Source organism: Etheostoma spectabile, unplaced genomic scaffold (assembly GCF_008692095.1).
Source record: "Etheostoma spectabile isolate EspeVRDwgs_2016 unplaced genomic scaffold, UIUC_Espe_1.0 scaffold48, whole genome shotgun sequence".
NCBI classification, from domain to species: domain Eukaryota; kingdom Metazoa; phylum Chordata; class Actinopteri; order Perciformes; family Percidae; genus Etheostoma; species Etheostoma spectabile.
In genome coordinates, this window is record NW_022605618.1 from 801,068 (window position 1) to 821,660 (window position 20,593).

At 38.3% G+C, this 20,593-nt stretch overlaps 1 protein-coding gene across 1 annotated transcript in view; it reads left to right on the top strand.

Moving 5' to 3' along the window:
• The window catches only part of LOC116686780 (intestinal mucin-like protein), a gene marked incomplete at its 5' end in the record, with an annotated part of 23,492 nt that extends 4,727 nt beyond the window's left edge, over positions 1-18,765 (top strand). Inside the window, 20 exons of the mRNA XM_032511828.1 lie at positions 182-610; positions 2,215-2,477; positions 3,419-3,590; positions 5,418-5,665; positions 5,829-6,012; positions 8,938-9,145; positions 10,441-10,613; positions 10,891-10,960; positions 11,925-12,046; positions 12,154-12,185; positions 12,271-12,439; positions 13,127-13,222; positions 13,677-13,717; positions 15,180-15,427; positions 15,460-15,730; positions 16,026-16,124; positions 16,376-16,504; positions 16,594-16,633; positions 16,770-16,890; positions 18,356-18,765. Of these exons, the coding sequence (XP_032367719.1) occupies positions 182-610; positions 2,215-2,477; positions 3,419-3,590; positions 5,418-5,665; positions 5,829-6,012; positions 8,938-9,145; positions 10,441-10,613; positions 10,891-10,960; positions 11,925-12,046; positions 12,154-12,185; positions 12,271-12,439; positions 13,127-13,222; positions 13,677-13,717; positions 15,180-15,427; positions 15,460-15,730; positions 16,026-16,124; positions 16,376-16,504; positions 16,594-16,633; positions 16,770-16,890; positions 18,356-18,557 (3,317 nt within the window). The remainder of the gene's footprint in view (positions 1-181; positions 611-2,214; positions 2,478-3,418; positions 3,591-5,417; positions 5,666-5,828; positions 6,013-8,937; positions 9,146-10,440; positions 10,614-10,890; positions 10,961-11,924; positions 12,047-12,153; positions 12,186-12,270; positions 12,440-13,126; positions 13,223-13,676; positions 13,718-15,179; positions 15,428-15,459; positions 15,731-16,025; positions 16,125-16,375; positions 16,505-16,593; positions 16,634-16,769; positions 16,891-18,355) is intronic.
• Positions 18,766-20,593: the final 1,828 nt, after the last annotated feature.

The following is a 20,593-nucleotide window of genomic DNA, read 5'->3' on the forward strand; positions in this document are numbered from 1 at the left end:
GACGTCACCAACAAACCACCTAATAAAAAATTCACCCACTGACCCGACACTCATTAGTCCCAGTAACAAGCTCTACCACAGCTTTGGTGGAAACTACAACCTCAGTGCCAGGTGTCAAAACAAAAGCCCTGGAACAACAGTTGTGACATCAAAACCTTCTGTTGTTACCCTGGGTGTACAGCGTCAAAAAAGACAACATCATCAGAAAAGACAACAGCAAAGATTGTGACAACAACAACACCTAAAAAAATTACCACTGGCCCAGTAACAAGCTCTACCACAGCTGTAGTTAAAACTACAACCTCAGTGCCACCAGTCACACCAACAAGCCCTGCAACAACAATTGGTGTAGTCACAGGAAACCTACAACCAACTGTAATTACTAAACCTTCTCTTTTGGAAACAACAACTATTGCAGCTTCAACTGGAAGTTCTAGAACTACAGCTCAAGCTACAACTTCCATTGCCCCAATAACACAGACTCTTCCAGGCAGCATAACTGTTTACACTACCCTACCAGCCAGGACCACAGTTGGTTCTACACCATCACTGTTCACCACTTCTACAACAATATGTGTGTGCATTGTTAATGGGACTTCACACCGTCCTGGTAGGTGATCATTATTTTGTCATACTTTTTTTTTTTATTACAACTTCTAACCAAAGAAGTTGACAGAGATTCTTTTTTTTTTGCTTTTACAGAGCGTTATTTAATTTTTACTAATCTCAATCCAAGGTCTAAAATTAAATTAGTCCTTAGTACATTCAAAGCCTTAAGCCTCAAAGTCATTTTTTCTCTATTTCATTTTGCTATTGTTCACAAAATTCATAAATTTGATTGAACAGTTGCCTTCCATCCATTAGCATATGTAAAATTTTGCACAGAAGCACATTTTTATTTTGTCCAATGAATATGTATTCAGTCTCTTCCACTAAGGTTTTAAGAGACACATGTTTGGTTTTCATTGATAAAACAGAATACAATACAGCATTTCTGTAGAATCCATGGCCAAACCTTAGCAATTGCACACTTTAGTTTTATGTCGTCTTTATTATTGTTTTCCCATATTTTGCTATTCATGAAAACTGTCTAAACACTTGGGACCCACTAATGGCAGTTTGGTTTTCATTAATTTTTACAAAGATATACATTTAATAGTATGCACAACATTAACACACTATCCTATACACAGACATTCTCAAAAGATAACACCCGCATGAAATTATCTCCCACAAAATAAATAAATAATAATTGTTTCAATAATAAATAAATCTGTAATAATTCAGCATTGGTAGAGAGCACCTGTGACACATGGCTCTAAAAAGTGCAGGCGCCTTGAACTCGTGATGTTATTGTTGTCCACGTGTGCATGATGTCAGTGCAAGTTGGGATCAAGTCCGACACAAATCTCACTGGCATGCATTGGGTTGCGATAGCCGGTGATCAATTTAGTGCTGATTGATGTCGAATGGGCCTATAATATCTGAGCAAGCTAATCGGGAGGCGCATTCTCACAGTCAGCAGTGGGAAGAAAAGCAGACCCACAAAGCAGACACACACACACACACACACACACATACACACACACACACACACACACACACACACACACATACACACACACACACACACACATCTTAAGACACTTGAGAGAATAAAAACAAACAGTGAAACGTTTCTACAGAAATGACAGTTAACTGAATACTGTTCCAGCTTCCCTCTGAACTAACTATTGACAAAATGTTTATTAAAATGATAGTATGGTCTGTTAAATTTGACCATCAATCAAATCACCATCAACATCACCATCAAACCTGTGGATATTAGCGCAATCTTTTTGCTTATAACGTGACACAATAATGTTTTAAGATAACAAAGAAAGTTTGGGTTTAAAATCTACAGAAAATCAGCAGTTTCATCGGAATTCTACAAAATCCATGTGGGCCTGCTCATTATTATCTACTATATAGTCCTGAATTCAGAGATGTTCAGGAACTGCTTATTAATGATTCTTTATTAATAAAGAATCATTAATAAGCAATCAGAGTTGCAACTCAGAATACAGACTTTTCACAATAAAAGTCCCCTTTTTGTAAAACAGTCCCTTGCATTTTTTTAAGCAGGGCTAATTTCACCCACTCTCTCTCTTAACAACATATAGGAATCCTTTTATTTGGTATACTAAACCTTTTTCTCCACTCTGATTTTCACAGGGGATTTGGTATATAATGTCACTGATGGCATAGGATGGTGTTATGTTGCATATTGCAATGCATCTTGTAAAGTTGAGACGAAATCCAGTCTATGTCCCACAACACAACCCAGCACAACCGCAAGTTCTACAACTGCAGTGATTGGCACCACTACAAAGGCAACAATTTCTTCCACCACAACTATTCCTACCTCTACTTTCACTCCATCAACAACCCCATCTACAACCACTGTGGACTGCAATGATGTGAATCCACCAAGAAAGGTGTGATAGATAAAATTATTTTTTATTCAGGATTGTGTTTCCAAAAGTCTTGCATTTTAGCATTTTATTTACAAGTAGTCATCCAGGAACACACCTATGGGGATTTTTCAGTCAAGCCTGAAGGGATACTTTGCCAATATTCAACCAACTTTGTATCATAATAATATTAGTAGTATGTATAAATGAACTATGTTAAACTTCATTACATCTTACCAGTGCCCAGATTTCCCTACATACACGCCAGCAGAAAAACGCATATAGTGTATAGAAGTGGATCAAAGAGAGAACTGCCTCTCTCAGTCAAACTCCGGCTAAACTCAGACTAAACTGTAAAGCTAGACAGTGCTGATCAAATATAAACCAAGATTCTGTTACTGTGTGGCTACTTTTCATCTACAGTGTTATCAGAAACTTATTTCATTGCGCTTTGGTTGTAATACGAGTTTGGAAACAAGAAGTGTGTGCCATACTTTTTGCTGTATTGCAAAAATGGTGGCTTAAAATATTTTTATGAAACGGTAAAACTTGGCTGTGCTGATCAAATACAAACCAAGATTATGGTACTGCATTGCCTTTTTCTTGCCTCAGGTTGTCAGAAACATATTTTAGCTTACTGCACCATTGTGACTAAGAGAGAGTTTAGCAAACCACCTTCTACATGCATTTTTCTTCCTACCCTCACCTATGGTCATGGAGGCTGGCTCATGACCAGACAGTGAAATGAAAACCGAAACACTGGCAACAACAACGAAACGGTTGGGGTTAGGAAAAAAAAAACAGGGAAAGGAACCGTCACACACGAGACACGCCAATAACAACGGGACAGTTGTGTTTAGAAAAAGAATAACACGGAAAACAACTGCAACACATTACCCTTTATTGTTTTACACACCCGTGTTTTCCTATATAACTTAAGCTACTGTTTCTCGATACCCATCCAGAATGGACAATCCTGGATGGTCAGCAACTGCACCACAGCTACCTGCACCAATGGCAAGGTCACAAAGACATCTACTCCCTGTCCCAAAGTACAACAACCCATCTGTGCCAACGGGCGCCAAGTTGTCAAAGTTTTTGATGATAACGGATGCTGCTTCCACTATGAATGTGAATGTAAGTTCACCTTTCAACCTTTAAATGCAGACTTTTATATGCAACCAATGTTTGATGAACAGCCCCAGATCTCTCGCCATCTCTCTCATTTTTTTTAGTATAATTGAATAAAAAAACAAACACAATGGCACATGCAAATAAAGAAAACACATATTTTCCAAGGCACTCACAGTTCTTACATTTTTCTTTTGTAGAGCTGTAACTTTGTCCAGTTGTCTATATTTTTCTGAGGCAAATAGAATGGGCAGCTGTGCGGGGTCTGACCAGCATGTTGTATTTGTTGCTATCACCTAGCAACCTTCTCCACGTGAGGAAAGCGTGTGTGATTGTGTGTGTGTGTGTGTGTGCGCGCGCGCGTCAGTCGGGGGGGGGGAGTTCTAAAGCCACTTCCCTAAACTTTGTCTCACTCAGAGACCAGAGACCCAAAAGGGGCTCTGTGTCTGTCAGAAGGTCTGAGATCTGCCATATCAGCAGAATGTAATCACGTATTGCACAGGAGACTATGCAAGTGGATTATTGTCTGAAATATAATGACTTTATTATTGTAATAGCCTATAACCTATTATTTGAAATGTTGCTCAGACAAATATGAAATATTATAGTCCAGGCGTTTATTAATGCATTTTAGTGAAATAATGTATCATTGAGGTGAATAATTGGGAAATGCACATTTAAGGAGGTTACATCCCCAAAAAAGATGCAAAATAATTGTTTGAGTTTAAACTATGCCTAGGCTACATTTGTGCTGACTCAGATATAATTAGAAGTCGAACTACAGAGTAAATAGATGAAAGCAATACAGAATGCCTGAGAGCCTTACTGCAATATAGTCCATTGTGTTTTTATATTTGGATTGTAATTTATGTTTCCTTTTACATGAAGATATTTCAAGCATACATTGATTCACAAAAGGTAAAAATAGGGGCATAAAAATCCACCAGAATGCAGGAAATTAAGTGTTTTATGCACAACATTTTCTAGGGGGAACCCCTAACATCATAAGTCACCACATAAATCTGGAAGAAAAACCTTGGCCTTTGGGTTGCCAGGCCAGTTATGATTAGACCAAATGTCTGTGCTATTTAACCTAAATCTACAAACTGGGCAGCTAAAATAAACATGCACTCGCTATTAACACGCTGGGCAAGCCAAGCCCTGTTTTGCATTGCATTCAGTTTAACTGAATGGGTCCGGGTTAAGTCCCGAACCTCCTCAAGAAACCTCCTAGAAAGGCCCCTGATTGATAGTCAAGTTCAAATTAAAGTTTGATGAACACCAACATACCCCGTCTACCAGTATTCATTTGCATTACAATCAGTAATTGTGTTAATTGAATACAGCCTATTGTATAATGTTTTGTTTCTCATAATCATAAAATAAGAGTTTGGTCGCTACATACTATATTTAATCCACATTTCTTTTTCATTAATCAGTCATTCAGTAATCAAACAATTACAGCAAAATGGCATGGCAAATCACTATACAATGTTTTATTCAAACATATTATCTAGAAAATGTGTTAAATATTGGATGACATTTCTAGGAGCAGTTGGGAAATTAAACAATTTGTCTTGTTTCAGCATTTAGGAATAAATGGTCAAATGGTACATCAAAGGTTTCTCATGTATTTCTTTGGTCAATCCACTAAATTACATCAAAATTACTTCAGTAGTAGTGTGGCTGCTAAATCATCTAACTACTAAAGTGATTTAGTAGTACTTTCATTATTTATTGCCAATGAAAAAAACAAGCCTTCTTGTTGGAGGTAATAATGTTTTCTGCCTGTTCCAGTTGTTACTTCTTCTTACAATTCTTCTTATCCTGCAGGTGTGTGCAGTGTCTGGGCTGGATCCCACTACTTAACATTTGATGGCAAATCATACGATTTCAACAAGGCCTGCTCTTACTACCTGGTCAAAGAGATTATTACTAAATATAACCTGACTATCATAGTAAATAACCATGACTGTAACCCTTCAGACAGCACATTCTGTCCCCAGGCTCTCACTGTTACATACCAATCTTACACAGTAGTTTTGACTCAGTTGAATACTTCAGGATCAGCGGTTAATGTGGTAAGCAACTATTTGAATTGTTAAAGACATTTGTTATTTTAGTGTTAGTATCTCACCTACTTAATTATTTTGAGAGAACTGATTAAATGTTAATCTGTCTATTAAATGTTGTGTGGTGCATGGTACAGTCAGGTCTCATGTGTTTTGTCTCCTTGTCCTACAGGTGTATGTGAACCAGAAACGTATCTATCCCGCCTATACAAATTCTGTTCTACGCCTTACTAGCACAGATATGGTGATCACATTGGAGATACCGGGGATCCACATAAAAGTGGTCTATACGGGCTCTTCGTTCAGCATTGACCTTCCCTATTCCCTCTTTGGTGGGAACACTGAGGGACAGTGTGGTGAGTTAGCTGAACATGTTATTCTTAACCTATTGAACTATCCTATTGTTCCTGCTATCCTAGACTACTGTCCCTCTGTCCACATTGTCCACATTTCTTATATAAACTACAATTTCCTTTAAATTAAGTCATTATCTTTTTTTGGGGTCATTTTGGGGTTTTTCAACCTGGACCTAATTTTCCCATGCAATGGTGTCTAAGTTACTAATGTGAACAAAATTGAAATTGGTTCAGTATTGAGCGAGAAGGCTGTAAACCGCAGCTTCGAACCGGACCACAGTGTTATCCCATGGGGCAAATGTTAGTTTCTATTTTGTCCACTTAAAGAGCTGTTTTTGCCAGTGACAGGCTCTGATTATTGTGTCTGTCAATATTATGGAAAGGATCCCTACAGAGATAGACCTTTGTTAAAGCATAAGGTTGTTTTTGTTTAACATGAAACAGCTCGGAAATCACTATTACCAAACCCAACAGACTACATTTAAGTAAACAATACTTTTAGCATGTATATTTCCAGCATATTTTTACATATAAATGGGTGAATTAAGGGTTTATTCCAACCACACCAGAGTGATATATGTATATATATATATATATATATATATATATATATATATATATAGTATATTCATCACTGTTATCAGTGAACAATGATAACCCGGACTACATCAGAATATTTACCGTTTATTAGCCCAACAGCAGCATAGCTATTACCAACAATGAAAGCTAAAGTTGCCACCAATCAATCAGGTGGATCTCACTACGTATCTTATATTAGCCCAAAATACACTACAATTGTTAAACAACAGTTGTAACAGTGAAAAGAGGAACCAAGACCGCTTTGATAGTTGTAATTTGTTTCTGTTGACTTTGAATTCAAATTTCAATTCAAATAAATTGTATTCATACTGTCAAACAGGAGTTATCTCAGGGCACTTTATAGATAGAGTAGGTCTAGACCGCGCTCTATAATTTATAAAGACCAAACAATTCACCCCCAAGAGCAAGCATTTGGTGTGACAGTGGCAAGGAAAAACTTTCTTTTTACAGGCAGAAACCTTGGGCAGACCCTGAGTCTTGGTGGGGTGGGGGCACTGCCGGTTGGGACACAGAGATACTGATACAGATATAGAGATATATAATTTATAGTAATAATAGCAGTTGACATGATGAATAGTGGCAATTACAGTAGCAATAAAGATAATAGAACCATGACTACAAATAATAGTAGTAGAGCTGGACCACGGCAGAAGTTGCAAATGGGATTTAGGTGTGCCAATCCAAGGAAATGTAAGAGGTGAGAAAACATAAGGACTCCAGCGAATAAGCTCCCCCGAGCTAAGTTAGTAACAAGCATTACTGGAACATGAAAGCACACAGATGTAAAGAGAGAGGAGCTTAGTGTGTCAAAGGAAGTCCATCGGCAGTCTAAAACTCTAGTAACATAACAGAGCTTGTCCAATGCAAACTTGAGCCGGCTCTTTAAGGGTTGGTGGATAAATCCAACAACTATGAAGAGAAGCTGAGAGAAAGAAGGGGCATGCCGTGTCCATGGAAAGACGCCCTCCCCCACCGGTCTAGGCGAACGCTGCAAACACTGTTTAGGGACAATACCTCTAGTTTTGTCTGAGGCAAGAAATTGTACGTCACCCATGATTTTATTTCTTTAATACATGCTTGAAGTTTAACTAACTGACTTTCATCAACAGAGTTTTCATCTGGCTTGAGTGATAGGTATCATCTGCATCACTGAAAATGAGTAGTGTTTCCTAATATTTATTGCGTGGAGGAAGCGGTTCTTTCAATGTCAATCAAATGTACAAGTCTCTAAATGAAGTGGGTTTTATGATGATAAAATTATTGTCTATTTACATGTAGTCTGGTGGGTTTGGCAATCGCTATACACAGTTTAATGTTAAACAAAAAGGATCTCTTTCACAAGAAGGTCGGCCTCTCTAGGGATCCTTTTTATAATGCTGTCGGACACTGAGCTGAGCCTGTCAGTGGTAAAACAAGCACTTTTTGTGAGTATAAATTGAAGGTGACAATTGCCCAAAAACGTACATTGTAGCTTGTTTTGCCGCTGCTGACTGCAGCGATCTTTGTTAAAGGAGCATTCCGGTTGATTTCAACAAAAAATTGTAGTGCTGTCATTAGCAAGATCAATGAAAATAATCGGTGCAGTTTACACCGTGTTATACTCCTGCTACAGATAGCAACCAACAGGCTTAAACCGGACAAGTTTTAATCTTGCTTTTAGCCTCTAAACATGCTCAGAATGTCACTACCAGTGCCTACCCATGCGCAGTGATTCCTTCCAAGTGAACACAGCACATGTGACTGCAGTAGATGTAACAGAAAGGCATACAAGTTGTATTATGCCTTTCTGTCACATCTACTGCAGTCAAATTCACTTTGTTCACTTTGGAGGAATAATTGCATAATGTTTAGAGGCTAAAACACGTTTAAAACTTGCCCTGTTTAAGCCTGTTGGGTGCAAAATCTAGCAGGAGGATAAATTGGTGTAGACCGATTGGTTTCATTTGTCTCACCACAAATTTAAAAAAAAGAGCTACATGTTGAAATTGACCAGAATTCTCCTTTAATGCTGTACCAATTTTTAAAGATTGTTGCTACCATCAGTCACTTAGACACAAAACATGGGAAAATAGGGTCCAAGTTGAAAAAAAAAGTTACACTTTAAATCAAATGAGGCTGTGAAGAAAGGTACTGTACATGTTTGACAGGTCTGGACAACTTGTTAATTTTGTTTGTACCTAAGAAAAAATTGTTAAATATCACAAATTATCTTAATTTGCTTGTGCGTCCTATTTAAGAACACTTATTTTGTTTTACTGTTGAAACGACGGGTTCCTGCATGAACCCCAATGCTCTGGCTTCATACTCCCGCCTCTTTTTTTCCAGGGACCTGTGACAACTTTCAAAACAACGACTGCCGCGCTCCAAACGGCCAGGTAGAAAGCTGCTCAGAATCTGCAGGCCAGTGGCAAGTCCCAGGTACACTCTGTGTCACACCCACAACCCTACCGCCTACTTTGACCACCTCAAAACCACTATACACAACAACAAAGCCAGCTTGTAAACCTGCCATTTGTGATCTCCTAACCAGCAGGTAAGGGAAACCCCAAAGTATTAAAAAATCTCTGTATTCTCTTAGGCATATGTATTGCTTTAAGGTACAATTTGACACATTGTTAAGTAAAAGCTAATTATGCATCTATCCTGTTAGCTTGCAATCACAACTGTATTAAAGTTTCTGCATGATTCTATATAGAGTTAGAAGATAGGTCTAACTAAACTGTAGGTCTTATGAGATGGCTTCATTGTTTCTGCTGTAAAATACCACTATTCAGTTTGCGATGTGAAAAGGTTCTCATTAAAAACATCTGAGAATTTGTGTACTTTGTCTAGACAACATGGTGATGCCAGTAATTTAATTTTTTAAAAGATCAATTAGTGACAACCTGATATTTAAAGTTGCTCTATTTTAAATTGACTGAAATGGCACAGATTAGAACACAATTAAAAAAAGAGAGATTTAAATTCACTTTTTGAGATAATATTCTGAAATTTTGTACGCTAAATATACACTGACCTGAATTTTTTTTTTTTCAATAAACATCAGAGATTTAGTTTGGAAGAAATGGCAGTATTTGTTTACACTACTGTGTGCAGTAAGTAACATTTTAATGCACTGTGGGCTTAATTTTCTTTGTAAGTTTATATCAAAAGTCTGAATACTAATTTTGTGGAGAACAGTCTGGAGATAAAGTTTTTGAAGTTTGGTTATAATAGAGCCAAAAATGTGGGAAGAGATTTTTTATGCATGGGAACATGGATTTTTTTTGGAATAAGAAGAATAATAGTCAAAAACAAGAGTAAATAATAAAATAATAAAATTAAATAATACAAAATTATATACTGGCAAAAACATTAGGTCATAAACCTTGACACAAACACGGCATCACACAAAAGCAAGTCTATAAAAAAATGTTTTTTAAGAAGTAATTTAAAAGAAGTCACAGATTCCGCAAACCTTATCTCCTCGGGCAGGTCATTCCAAAGCCAAGGTGCTCTAGTTAAGAAGGCTTGATGGCAATAATTTAATTATCTTGTATATACTTAAATATTTGTTCTTACATTCTTATATTTTTATTCTTATATTTTGTTATTATAATTATAATTATTTCATGTATATTGTATGTATGTATATTTTGTGTGCTGCTGTAACACTGTAATTTCCCATTTTTTTGGGATCAATAAATATCTATCTATCTATCTATCTATCTATCTATCTAATTGCTTTCATTATATCTTAGATGATGTTGATATTTTTCTGGTCAATCTGATGTATTCAAAGTCTTCTGAGAACTTTCCTGACTATTCTGGCTTGCATGCTCCCTATAGTGTTTTTGCACCATGCCACACAGTCATACCCCCAGGACCATTTGTGAAATCCTGTGTGTCTGACATTTGCAACAATGGTGACAACACCTGCTCCAGCCTGAAGGCCTATGCCACTTACTGCTCTAATGCAGGTGTCTGTATCGACTGGAGGAGTGCAACCAATGGGCAATGTGGTAAGATATATAGTCAATAGAGCATAAATGCATGTGTGTATATAGAGCTGCGTGGAGTTTAAAAATAATTTTGTTGGTTGGTGGGGATGGCAGAGTGGATAAGACACATTCCTTTAATACATCAACCAATGAGCAAGACACTGAACCCCTTGTTTACTTAACCCCTAGTTGCTCCAGAGGCATGCAACCTCTGTAATATAGCAATTGTAAGACCCTTTGGATAAAAGCGTTAGCTAAATGACATGTAATGTAATGTAATGTAATCTCCATTTCACAGAGCGTACGTGTCCAAATGACAAGGTGTACATGGCCTGTGGTCCATCTGTAGAGCTTACATGCAATGAGAGGTATGAATATTTGAAGAATATATTAACAGTTTTTGTTTTTTTAGTTCATTTACACACATCTTTCCTGATTCCTGTGCTTACATTTCCACTGTCATCTAAATATAAATCGAGACAATCCATGTCCATAAGTCGCACGCAGCACACTGTTGCAAGGATCTGTATAGCAGCTGGGGCGGTGAGTTGCTACATCCCTATAGCTCCCTCACACAAGGAGAAAAGTGGGCGATAATTTACAAGAAGCTAAAGTTATCATGCATTACTAGAATCATTATAAAGTATGATGTTGTTTTTGTCCTGCCATTCAGTCAAATTGTGACTGTTGACAACATTTGAAAAAAAGCCACTGAACACTGGTGAACCAAAATCCAAATGCATGTAAAAAATTTAAGAAACGTTCATCCAAATAACTTTGCACATGGCAGGTGCATTGCTGAGGACCAATGGGAGTTCAGTGTTGAGCGTGAAGTAGTCACAGCAGCTGTGGATTAGGAGATAGAGCGGTAGAGGTTGAGCAAGCCACTGAACCCCAATTTGCTCCAGATGAGCAGGCCAGCGCCTTGCATGGCAGCTCCACCACCATCGGTGTATGTGAATGGGTGACTGAGAGGCAATTAGTAATGTGCTTTGTCCAGTAAGGTTGAAAGACACTGTATAAATGCACTACATTTACCATTAACCTTTGGATAAGTGGTTTTTACAACGCTTCGAATGGGCACACCACCCAACAACGCTGCAAGCAGCAATACTGGGAACCAAGCAATTAGCCCGTTTTGAACGGGCACGTGCTCCAAACAGGCACTGCACTAGTGAAAATGTTTAATGTCCGTTGTGGTGGTTGTTTTATTGTTCTTGTCATTGTGTGCTAAGGATTTGTGAATTTTAAGCCTTGTCATGTGACAATTCCTTAAAACATTTTACGTCTTCACACCACTGTAATAACCAGTATTTCCATTTCTGACATCAGATACAACAAAAGGTTCCAGGCAGATAACCAATCAGCGACTAACTACACTCAAGAGGGCTGCTTTTGTCCTCATGATACCATCTTATTCAACACAGTTTATGACACATGTGTTACCTCCTGTGGTAAGAGGAGATCCAATAGGAATATTAATTTAGTCATTGAATATTTTTTTCTCAAAAGTATTACCTACTCTCAAATCTACAAATACTTGTTTTTGTTTGAATTTTAGATTGTGTTGGACCTGATGGAAAACCCAAACAGGTGAAAATTCTGCCTGTCACATGTATTCATTTACACTACCAAAGCGTGAGCTGTGTGTCTCAACTGCTTCCTGTCTTCTAAACAGCCTGGTGAAACATGGACAAGTGACTGCAACACCTGTATGTGTGACAAGGATTCCATGAGCATTCAGTGTCTGCCTGTTCAGTGCCCATCAGTACAGAGCCCTAACTGCAGTGGACCTGGCCAGCAGCTGGTTAACAAGACAGATGGCTGCTGCACAACACCTTCGTGTGGTCAGTTGTAGTGTAACAGCATGTAACTTTTTTTTATGCCACAAAAGTAAAATCTGCCTTGGATGTAAGGCTTTCTTGTCATGGGATTGGTGTAGAACTTTTAATCTTTTCTGCACCTGATATTAAAATATTATCCGCGTCTGACAACACTGCAAACTGAATTCTATTGGTACAGGTGTTACCATCTGAACAGTTAAGTTATGTTGAGTTTTGGCTGTCCTGATCTCAATACCAGTTGCAGATTGGATCTTACTTTACTATATAATTGTTCTCAACCACTGTTTAAGTGAGAACCTACCACTGTATATATGTTGTGTTTATTTATTCTCTCATGCTATAACATTGATCTACATTTTTTCATAATTTTCGGACATTTTAGAGACCAAACAACTAATCAATTTATCAAGAAAATAATCAATAGATTAATCAACAATGTGAATAAATGTTTGTTGCAGCCCTAGTAGAAAACAATGCATTTACGAACAAAGAAAACAATTCTCCATACAATATAATTCAGGAAAAGCATTGAGGTATTTCAGTCAGGTATTGATCTGTTTAATAGCAGTGCCAGAAAAAGAGAGCCTCAGTCTCGGCAGAGTCTCCCACTAACTTGCAGTTAGTCTAAACAAGCAGAAATTCCATTATGGTTCAAATATTATAATCATCCCATTATGTTGTCCCCAACAGAGTGCAATGTAAACTTGTGTCCTGCTCCTATCACCTGCCCACTGGGCTTCCAACTTGACATCACCAACAGCACCTGCTGCCAATCCTACAAGTGTGGTATGTGACTCTATCAACATAAGATTATCTGCCTGTGTACAATATGTAACACACAACTTTATGTCCTGAACAATCTCAGTAAGCTTGTAACAGATTTTTGATAAAGAACTCTACAACAACGGAAAATATCAGAGCAATAAACAATCTGGCATTCCTGTTTTGCCAATATAAACATGTAAAATAAAGCTGAAAGCTGCATTAACAAAACGTTGGAATGTAAGTGGATTCTTATGTTTTTCATTGTCAAATATGTAAGCTATAATATATTTATCTTCACTTCACACTAAGGACGTGTTTGCTGTCTTACCTAAATTACACACAATATAAGATCAGTATAATTGTTTCTGTGCTCTCAGTATAGATATTAGCCTAGCTCAGCACACATGTACATTGTATTACTAATCTAATAAAGTAGTGTCAGTGTTAACCTCATGTCTCTTGTTTGTTTTTGCAGTTCCTAAAGGTGTATGTGTCTATGACATGACTGAGTACAAGGTAAGGACACAGTCTAAACTCCAGACATCTAAGAATTTTCTGTTAAGTTTCTATTTGTGTCTGTCTATGTCTAAGTTTCTTCCAGAAATGTATTGGTGGGGGTAAGGGGATCATTGTACTTAAGAAATTCAAACTGGGAACTAGTCATTTTAACAACAGCAATCCTGGACCGTAGTGATGCCGGCAGTGCAGACCACTTGGCCAGATTACTCTGAACGTTACTAAATATAGTTTTATAGTTGTCCTGGACAACTCACTGTAGTGATGTGTTTATGATGCCCAAATAAGTAATTTTGCTTGGGGTTGGCATTGTACCACTAATAGTTAATGCCACATGTCTGTTGTTCAATAAAAGACGATTAGATTTATTCCAGTTAAATTTAAATATTGAGCTGCTGTGGGATTTAATCTGGACATTACAGATTATATTTTACCTCATGGTTTGGGCTAACAGGGCCAACTCAACTGGGCTAACTCAAGAGAGATTGCAAACAGCATGGGGAAAGTGGGCATCCTTCTCAAGAGCCCCGCTCGATGGTAAATGGCTGAGAATGCAAGCCATTGGTTGAGAATATGGCCGTGGGATTTGCATATAAAATACGCACCAAACCCAGCCTCTCCATTATTTGCCACAAGTAGTTTCACTCTAGGCGGGCAAAAGCCTTTTCTGTGCACACTGATAAAACTGCTGCCGTTGTTGGAAGGTTTCTGGCTTCTATATGAAATAGTCTGTGTACATTGTCTGAAGCATGACACTTTGATGTAAAACCTGATTGGTCAGGATGGACTAGCTTCTCAATAAAGTACTCTATAGGGGAGTGCCAAGACTTTGGAATAAAGCTTAATATCAGTCCCAATGAGACTGATGGGCCTGGAATTTGAGGAATCCATAACATCTTTGCCCTTTTTGGGTACAACAGAAATTAGGGCAGTGTTAGTTTGTTGGTGAAAAGTACCCATCTCTATGGCTTGTTGTGGAAGTTTCTGTTCAGTGATGGAGGATTTTGTGTTGTGTCCATAGATTGGTCCGGTTTCTAAACTATAAATCGGGCAAACTGACCTTTGCCTATCTTCTAGGCGCCTGCATCTGGTTGCCATTTGTTCACTGTGGAGATTTACAGAGTCACAACATTTTTAGCTGTCCCTAGACACTGATGGTCCCATTCTAGGAAATACCTTTAGGAGGCTCATGTTCAGAGGCTTATGTGAAGGTTTTTACTTATAACAAAGACTTACTTTAATAAGTGAATAACTACTCTAAGAAAATCATTGTCTATGTAATTTTCCCATTACAGGCGGAAGTTAAAGTTTGCCTTCCCTCTGGGTCAAGAAGAGGCAGATTTAGCTCTTTTAGGAACTCCTGACACTGTGTCGGGTTACCCTTTAAGTACAAAAGTGAAAGCTTCCTTTAAATACTGAATTGATGTTTAAAATAAATGGTTGATCAATGTGTATTCTATAGCCTGGTGCCAAAATACCAACACCAGAAACAATATCGGTACCACCATTAGACGCACCATCAACATCACCATCAGAAACAACAGCAGCCCCATCAGGAGCAGGACAACCATCAAGAACAACAGCAGCCCCATCAGGAGCGGGACAACCATCAAGAACAACAGCAGCCCCATCAGGAGCGGGACAACCATCAAGAACAACAGCAGCCCCATCAGAGCAGGACAACCATCAAGAACAACAGCAGCCCCATCAGAGAGACACCACAGAACAACCGCACCCATCAGGAGCGGACAACCATCAAGAACAACAGCAGCCCCATCAGGAGCAGGACAACCATCAAGAACAACAGCAGCCCCATCAGGAGCGGGACAACCATCCGGAACAACAGCAGCACCATCAAGAGCGGGACAACCATCAAGAACAACAGCAGCACCATTAGAGTCTTTTAGACCTGGGGCCTGCCAGGAATGTTACTGTGGACCCAAAATGGATCCCATCACAGAGCTGAACATCATTACCTGCAAACCCATTGTCTGCAACACAAACTGCTCTGAAGTAAGTCAGGGACAAATTTACTTAAAGGCACGATTCTTTGGTACAGCTATACAAGTGTATGTGTGTGTGTGTGGTGTGTGTGTATGTGTTGTGTGTGTGTGTGTGTGTGTGTGTTGTGTGTGTGTGTGTGTGTGTGTATATATATATGTTCCAGATTTTCACAAAGTTTCATCACATCAATTGAAATGCTTAACACACAAATTGACACTCAAGTGCACAACCAAACACTTTACATAATAGTATTTTTTTTACAAAGCAAAATAGTTTTTTTCTCACTCTTTCACTCTGTCTCCAGGGTTATGAATACCAGACTGTACCTGATAAGTGCTGTGGGAAGTGTGTTCCAAAGAGCTGTAGTGTCACCACACCTGACAACACAATCATCATCATTGAGGTCAGCACTGCAGATTTATGAGTGTTTCTTCACATTTGTAATCACTAGGCTGTTCACTGTATAACTTTTCAGAAAAGTAAGTTGTTTACGTTTGAAATGAAACTAAACACTGTTGATGGTGTAAGTTATTGGTAGAGTTGGTAGACAGAAATAAGTTTTGTTGCTATGTTAAACATGATCCCTTGTTGACTTTGTTATAATAACTGTTTCTTTACTATCTGACTTAACTTTTGCTCTTTCTGTTGGTACAGGTTGGCAAAACTTTTGTACCTGCAAATGACAAGTGTGTACAATATACCTGTGAGAAGATCAATGGACAGCTTGTTACCAAGGAAACCAAGAGCACTTGTCCACCCTTTAACCCCTTGGACTGTGAACCCGTGAGTTTATCAAACCCTAACCCTATCCTAATCCCCCCCCACACACACACAACCATCTGACTCACATGATGTGTGTTTTTATCCTCCAGGGCACAGAGACAACTGACTCGAATGGATGCTGCAAAAGATGTAAGTCACAGTATTTAGATAGTAGCTACTAAATCTAAAATCATTAATTGGTTTTAAGCATAGGAAGCTAGCTTTGGAGAACAAATTTGTCCAGCATGTGCCATTGTCCAAGTTTAACAGTTACTGTATGTTCCAGGCAAGCTGCGAAGCATCTGTGAGGTCCAGAGTAAGCAGACAGTCATCACTGTGAACGACTGTAAGAGCACGCAGCTGGTCAACATGTCTTCCTGCGGGGGACACTGTGGCAGCTCATCCATGTAAGTCTATTAAGCATTGCAAGTTCCACTTCATTGGCAAAACAATTATGATTTGATGCTCAGTTTTTCTGAAGTGGGATGAAAGAGTTTGTGTGAAAGGTGGCTGTCAGTAGTGGCTGCCTCACTGCAATATGCCTGCTTCAGCACTGTGTACTCCTTAAAGGCGGGGTTGGTAACAACTTCCACTATACACTTTTTTACATATTGTCAAAATGGTTAATCCTGAAAAAACGTACATTTATATGTATATATATACACACACACACACACAGTATTGGTGTTGCCTGTAAAAGGGCCCAGAATACTGGTTACTGTGAATGGTTTTCTAGATAATTAAACTACTAGGGCCTATTATGAAATTGGAAGTTTTTTACTTGCTGACTGCATGAGCCCCACAGAGGTCTCTTACAGAAAAAATAGTCCGACAAGTACTCCATGAAGACTTCAGAGACTGTTCATATTCACTCCATGCTGATTTATTTGTTATATTTTAACAAACAAACCAAGCTGCCCCGGATACATTTAACTGACCACAGGCAATAGTCAATCGAACAGACAAATGGACCTAAGTTTCACATGACTCTCTTCTTATACAGTGTTTTGGGCAGTGTCAGTTGAACACATTTATGCCCACAATTACCTCATGTTCGTTACATCTTTAGATGGACCTGAACTGGTGATATTTTTACTTCTAACAGTCCTCTCATCTTCCTAAGTTGTTGTGACCCAGACAGTTCTTTGTGGGCTAGCTACTAACATACATGCTAGTCAACAGATGGTGTACTTCAAATGAATTTACTTTATTTCATCTTGGAGGGTATGGGGAATAACAATGTCCTGGTTTACCACACCGGTCATATCAGACTATTATATTTCTATCTGATAATATCACTACTTTTTTATATTAGTTTTATCATGGCCTAACTAGTGGGATGGAAGACACTAAAATTGTCAGAAGACCTTAATCATTTTGGTGTCACTGATCATATTATCTTGAAACATAGCAATGCACAAGTGACTTTTAATAGTTACAGTTCTATCTCAGCTTTACTTCAAAAAGAAAACTCCTCTGTTCACTAACAGGAAATATCTTGCTAGATAGCAAGGTTACATTTGTCTGATTTCTTGATTATAATTGATATTTTTACAGATATTACAAGACAAAACAATATCTAATTAAATATTTGCACATTTTACTGCCATGCTTTAAAAGTTTTGTCACTCCGGTTAGAACGTTGCTGTAGGAAACTCTAATTAGTAACAAGCATCATGTCAGCACAACACTAAATCACAATACTTAATTAAAGACCCACCTATAAGACCCCTGTCTTATAGATGGGTCTTTGGTCAAAATCCAGTTGTAACATCCTAACAGGATAATAACCCTTTATGTTCAACTCACTGGCTGTTGAAGGAGCTATTGTAATCAGTGGAGTGTTTTCTCTTTCTGTCTGGGTGTTTGCAGATATTCTGCAGCAGCTAACAGGATGATACACCAGTGTGAGTGTTGCCAAGAGGCCACAACCAGTCAGAAGCAGGTGGAGCTGACCTGTGGCGACGGCTCCAAGGTCCAGCACAGCTACATCGTGGTGGAGACGTGCCGCTGCATCAAAGCAGAGTGTGTAGCGGAAACAACTTCCAAACAACAGCGCAGCAGGAGACGCTGATCAACTACTCACAGCTTTACATTGGACTGAAACCTTACAAACACTAAGGAAGACTTAGTGTTAGACCTTCTAATTCTTCAGTCAGGTTTTATTATTTATAGCTTAACATGTGCTCTTTTTCAGTGTCACAACATACTACTGTGATGTAAACTTTCTTGATTTTAGGAATTCTCAGATGATAATTAATAAAGTATTTCTGCAATATGAACATTGGCATGGATATTCTTATTGATCCCTGGGGAATAATTAATAACATTTTGAAGACTTCTTTGAGGAAAACTGTTGCTTAAACTGATTCTGAGGTTTTGCTTTTGCAAGACATGCACAGTTTGTTAAATAAAATCTTTTTTTTTAAATTTTTGGGTATGATGGAGAAGTGTGTCCCCAATCAATCTAAACAATACCGAATTGTTAAAGGTCCCATGACATGGTGCTTTTTGGATGCTTTTATATAGATCTTTGTGGTCCCCTAATAGCATATCTGAAGTCTCTTTCCCGAAATTCAGCCTTGGTGCAGAAATACAGCCACTAGAGCCAGTTCTACAATGAACTTTCCTTAGGACATGCCATTCCTGTGTCAGTAGCTATAGATCACTTTTGGTCATGTTTTAATTTGTAATTGAATGTGCAGTGTTCCAAAATGCATTGATAGTATAAAAATTAAAAACTATTCTAAGGATTTTAAGCATAATTCACTTTTTTTTTTAAACACACTGCTGTTATTCTGAAGACAACTGGAATGGGATCACTGCACATTCAATTCCAAATCAAAACATGAACAAAATTGATGAAGTTTGTGTTAAACCTTTACAGAATGTGAAGAAAAAGGAATATTCTGTTCAAAAAATAGTAGTATTTGCATTTTTCTTTACCAAGTCAAACATTTAACTGTATAAACTAAAAAAAAATCTCAAAGGGTTTGCTTTACTTTGAATCACTGCACTAATATTTAGTTTCATAACCATTACTTCTGAGAACTGCTTTACATCTGTGTTGGATGGAGTCGACCAACTTCTGGCACCTGTGAACAGGTATTCCAGCCCAGGACGATTGAACTACATTTCACAATTCCTATGCATTACTGGGTTTTGCCTCAGAAAACACATTTATAATATCACCCCACAAGTGCTCTATGGAATTGATGTCTGAGGATTGGGCTGGCCACTCCATAACATCAATCTTGTTCATCTGGAACCAAGACTTTGCTCTCTTACTGGTGTGTTTTGGGTCATTGTCTTGTTGAAAAAAACATTTCAAAGGCATTACTCTTCAGCATAAGGCAACATGACCTATTTAAGTATTCTGATGTATTGAAACTGATCCATGATCCCTGGTATGCAATAAATAGGCCCAACACCCCAGTATGAAAAATATCCCATAACATGACTTTTGCACCACCATGCTTTACTGTCTTCACAGTATACTGTGGCTTGAATTCAGTGCATGGGGGTCGTCTGACAAACTGTCTGCGGCCCCTAGACCCAAAAAGAATAATTTTACAGTCCATCAGTCCACAGAATGTTGCACCATTTCTCCTTTGGCCAGTCAACGTGTCATTTGGCAAATTTCAACTTATTCAGTATGTGTGTTTTTTTTAAGCAATCGGACTTTTCCAGCTGATAGATTTGCTATGTAACTTTAAGTCTTCTTTGATTTTCCTGGAGCTGATCATTGGTTGAGCCTTTGCCATTTTGGCTATTCTTTAATCCATTCAAATGGTAGTTGACCATTTATTTACCACATCGTTTAGGCTTTCGATGCCATTTCAAGGCATTTGAAATCATTTTGGCTGAGCAGCTTATAATATTCTGCACTTCTTTATATGTTTTCCCCTCTCCAATCAACTTTTTAATCAAAGTTCGCTGTTCCTCAGAACACTGTCTGGGACGACCCATATTGCTAAGTGTGCACTATAACCAGCATGCGTGCACAAAGTCAGACGAGACGTGAGATTTTTTCGCAGCCTACAATCACGTTGATAAATGACAAGCTTTGCATAGAAATTAGTGTACGCCTGTCCTATGCCTGTTTTAGGC